At 51.4% G+C, this 1,354-nt stretch overlaps 1 protein-coding gene across 1 annotated transcript in view; it reads right to left on the reverse strand.

Moving 5' to 3' along the window:
* Window positions 1–236: 236 nt before the first annotated feature.
* Window positions 237–1,354, reverse strand: part of FGF16 (fibroblast growth factor 16) — a 4,977-nt gene continuing 3,859 nt past the window's right edge. Inside the window, exon 3 of the mRNA XM_010018776.1 lies at window positions 237–870. Within this exon, the coding sequence (XP_010017078.1) occupies window positions 625–870 (246 nt within the window). The 3' untranslated portion in view covers window positions 237–624. The remainder of the gene's footprint in view (window positions 871–1,354) is intronic.

The raw sequence follows: 1,354 nt of genomic DNA on the forward strand, positions 1-1,354 counted from the left end.
ATATACATTTTATAAATAGTTTTGTCCCTATGCACAGTATCCATGCTTACATCTGAATAATGTTCCTTGCCCCATTCCCACCCCAACAGCAGGAAAAACCCCCCACGCGTCAGGACCAGTCCACGTAGCATCATCCTTGTAGCAAACTCCTGGGCTGCTTAAAAGCAGGGCACCACTCAAAAGGCTCTTTTCTCACAGGTAACCATCCCGAGCTCAGCAGCAGCATCTGCAGCACTTCTGTGGCCGTTTTCTTCCCTTCTCTTCATTTTTAGCTGGTTTTTGGTTTCTTTCCCCACCTGGGGATCAGGTTTGCTCACCTGCTTGTTCCTTTAAGCAACCATAACATTGAATATTCGGCCTCTCTTGCAGCAACCGGGTAAAGGAATTGAATGAAAATGAAAGATTATACGTAGGGTTCCCTCCCTTCCCTACCCCCTCCCCCATAAATAACCCAGCTTCGATATACGCTTGAAACGAGGAGGAACAGCAGTGTCTGAATTCAATGTAAGTGCTTTCCTATGTCATCTACGCTTACAGGAATGATGGAATGACTATTAATATAGTGCTCTGGGAAAAAGCTTGGGAGCCCAAGTATGTACACTGAGGGGGCAGCGGCAGGAAACATCACCTGTAGTGGAAGAGGTCTCTGTACATGGCAGGGATTTTGGCAGGGTCCACAGGCCGGGGTAAAAAATGGGTGAATTTCTGGTGTCTCTTAGTCCTGTACCCCTCGCGGGGGGAGCCGTCCTTGTTCAGAGCCACGTAGTAATGCCTCTCCGAGTCGGGGTGCTTGTAGAGGGTCGAGGCGTACGTGTTGTACCAGTTCTCTTCAAACTGCTCCCGGAAAACGCACTCCCGGGTGAGCTTCTTCTGCGGGGGGGGGAAGAAAGAGACATTTGTGTCAAAAGTTACATTAAAAAGAAATCTTCTCCTCCTTCGTTCACTTTTTTCCCTGTCATTTTCCCAGCTGCCTTCTCCTGGCTCCCTGAGGATGGGAACTCTGCTGCTGGGGATGTTTCCCCTGGGTGAGAGCTGGAAATGGGCATAAACCGGGACCCAAACAGCTCTGAAGTTGGAGGAGGAAGGAGAGAAGAGGAGAAGGTGAGTGTGCATTCTGCAACGGTGCCTGATAACAAAAACCCAAACCAGGGCCGCAGCCAGAGTCTAAACCTGACAGCGAGGTCTCTGTGCTTCAGGGTGCGAGTTCTGAGCCCAGCAGCCCCGTCCGTGGGTACCACACACACCAAAACTGCTCCCTCAGGTGAGACACAACCCCGGGCAGCTCCTCAGGAGGGTTTCTACGGGAGCCAGCACTGCTTGGAAAGCTGGGGGCGCGTACCAGTACCCCCTGCAG

This window comes from Nestor notabilis, unplaced genomic scaffold (genome assembly GCF_000696875.1).
Source record: "Nestor notabilis isolate BGI_N333 unplaced genomic scaffold, ASM69687v1 scaffold27637, whole genome shotgun sequence".
In the NCBI taxonomy this organism is placed as follows: domain Eukaryota; kingdom Metazoa; phylum Chordata; class Aves; order Psittaciformes; family Psittacidae; genus Nestor; species Nestor notabilis.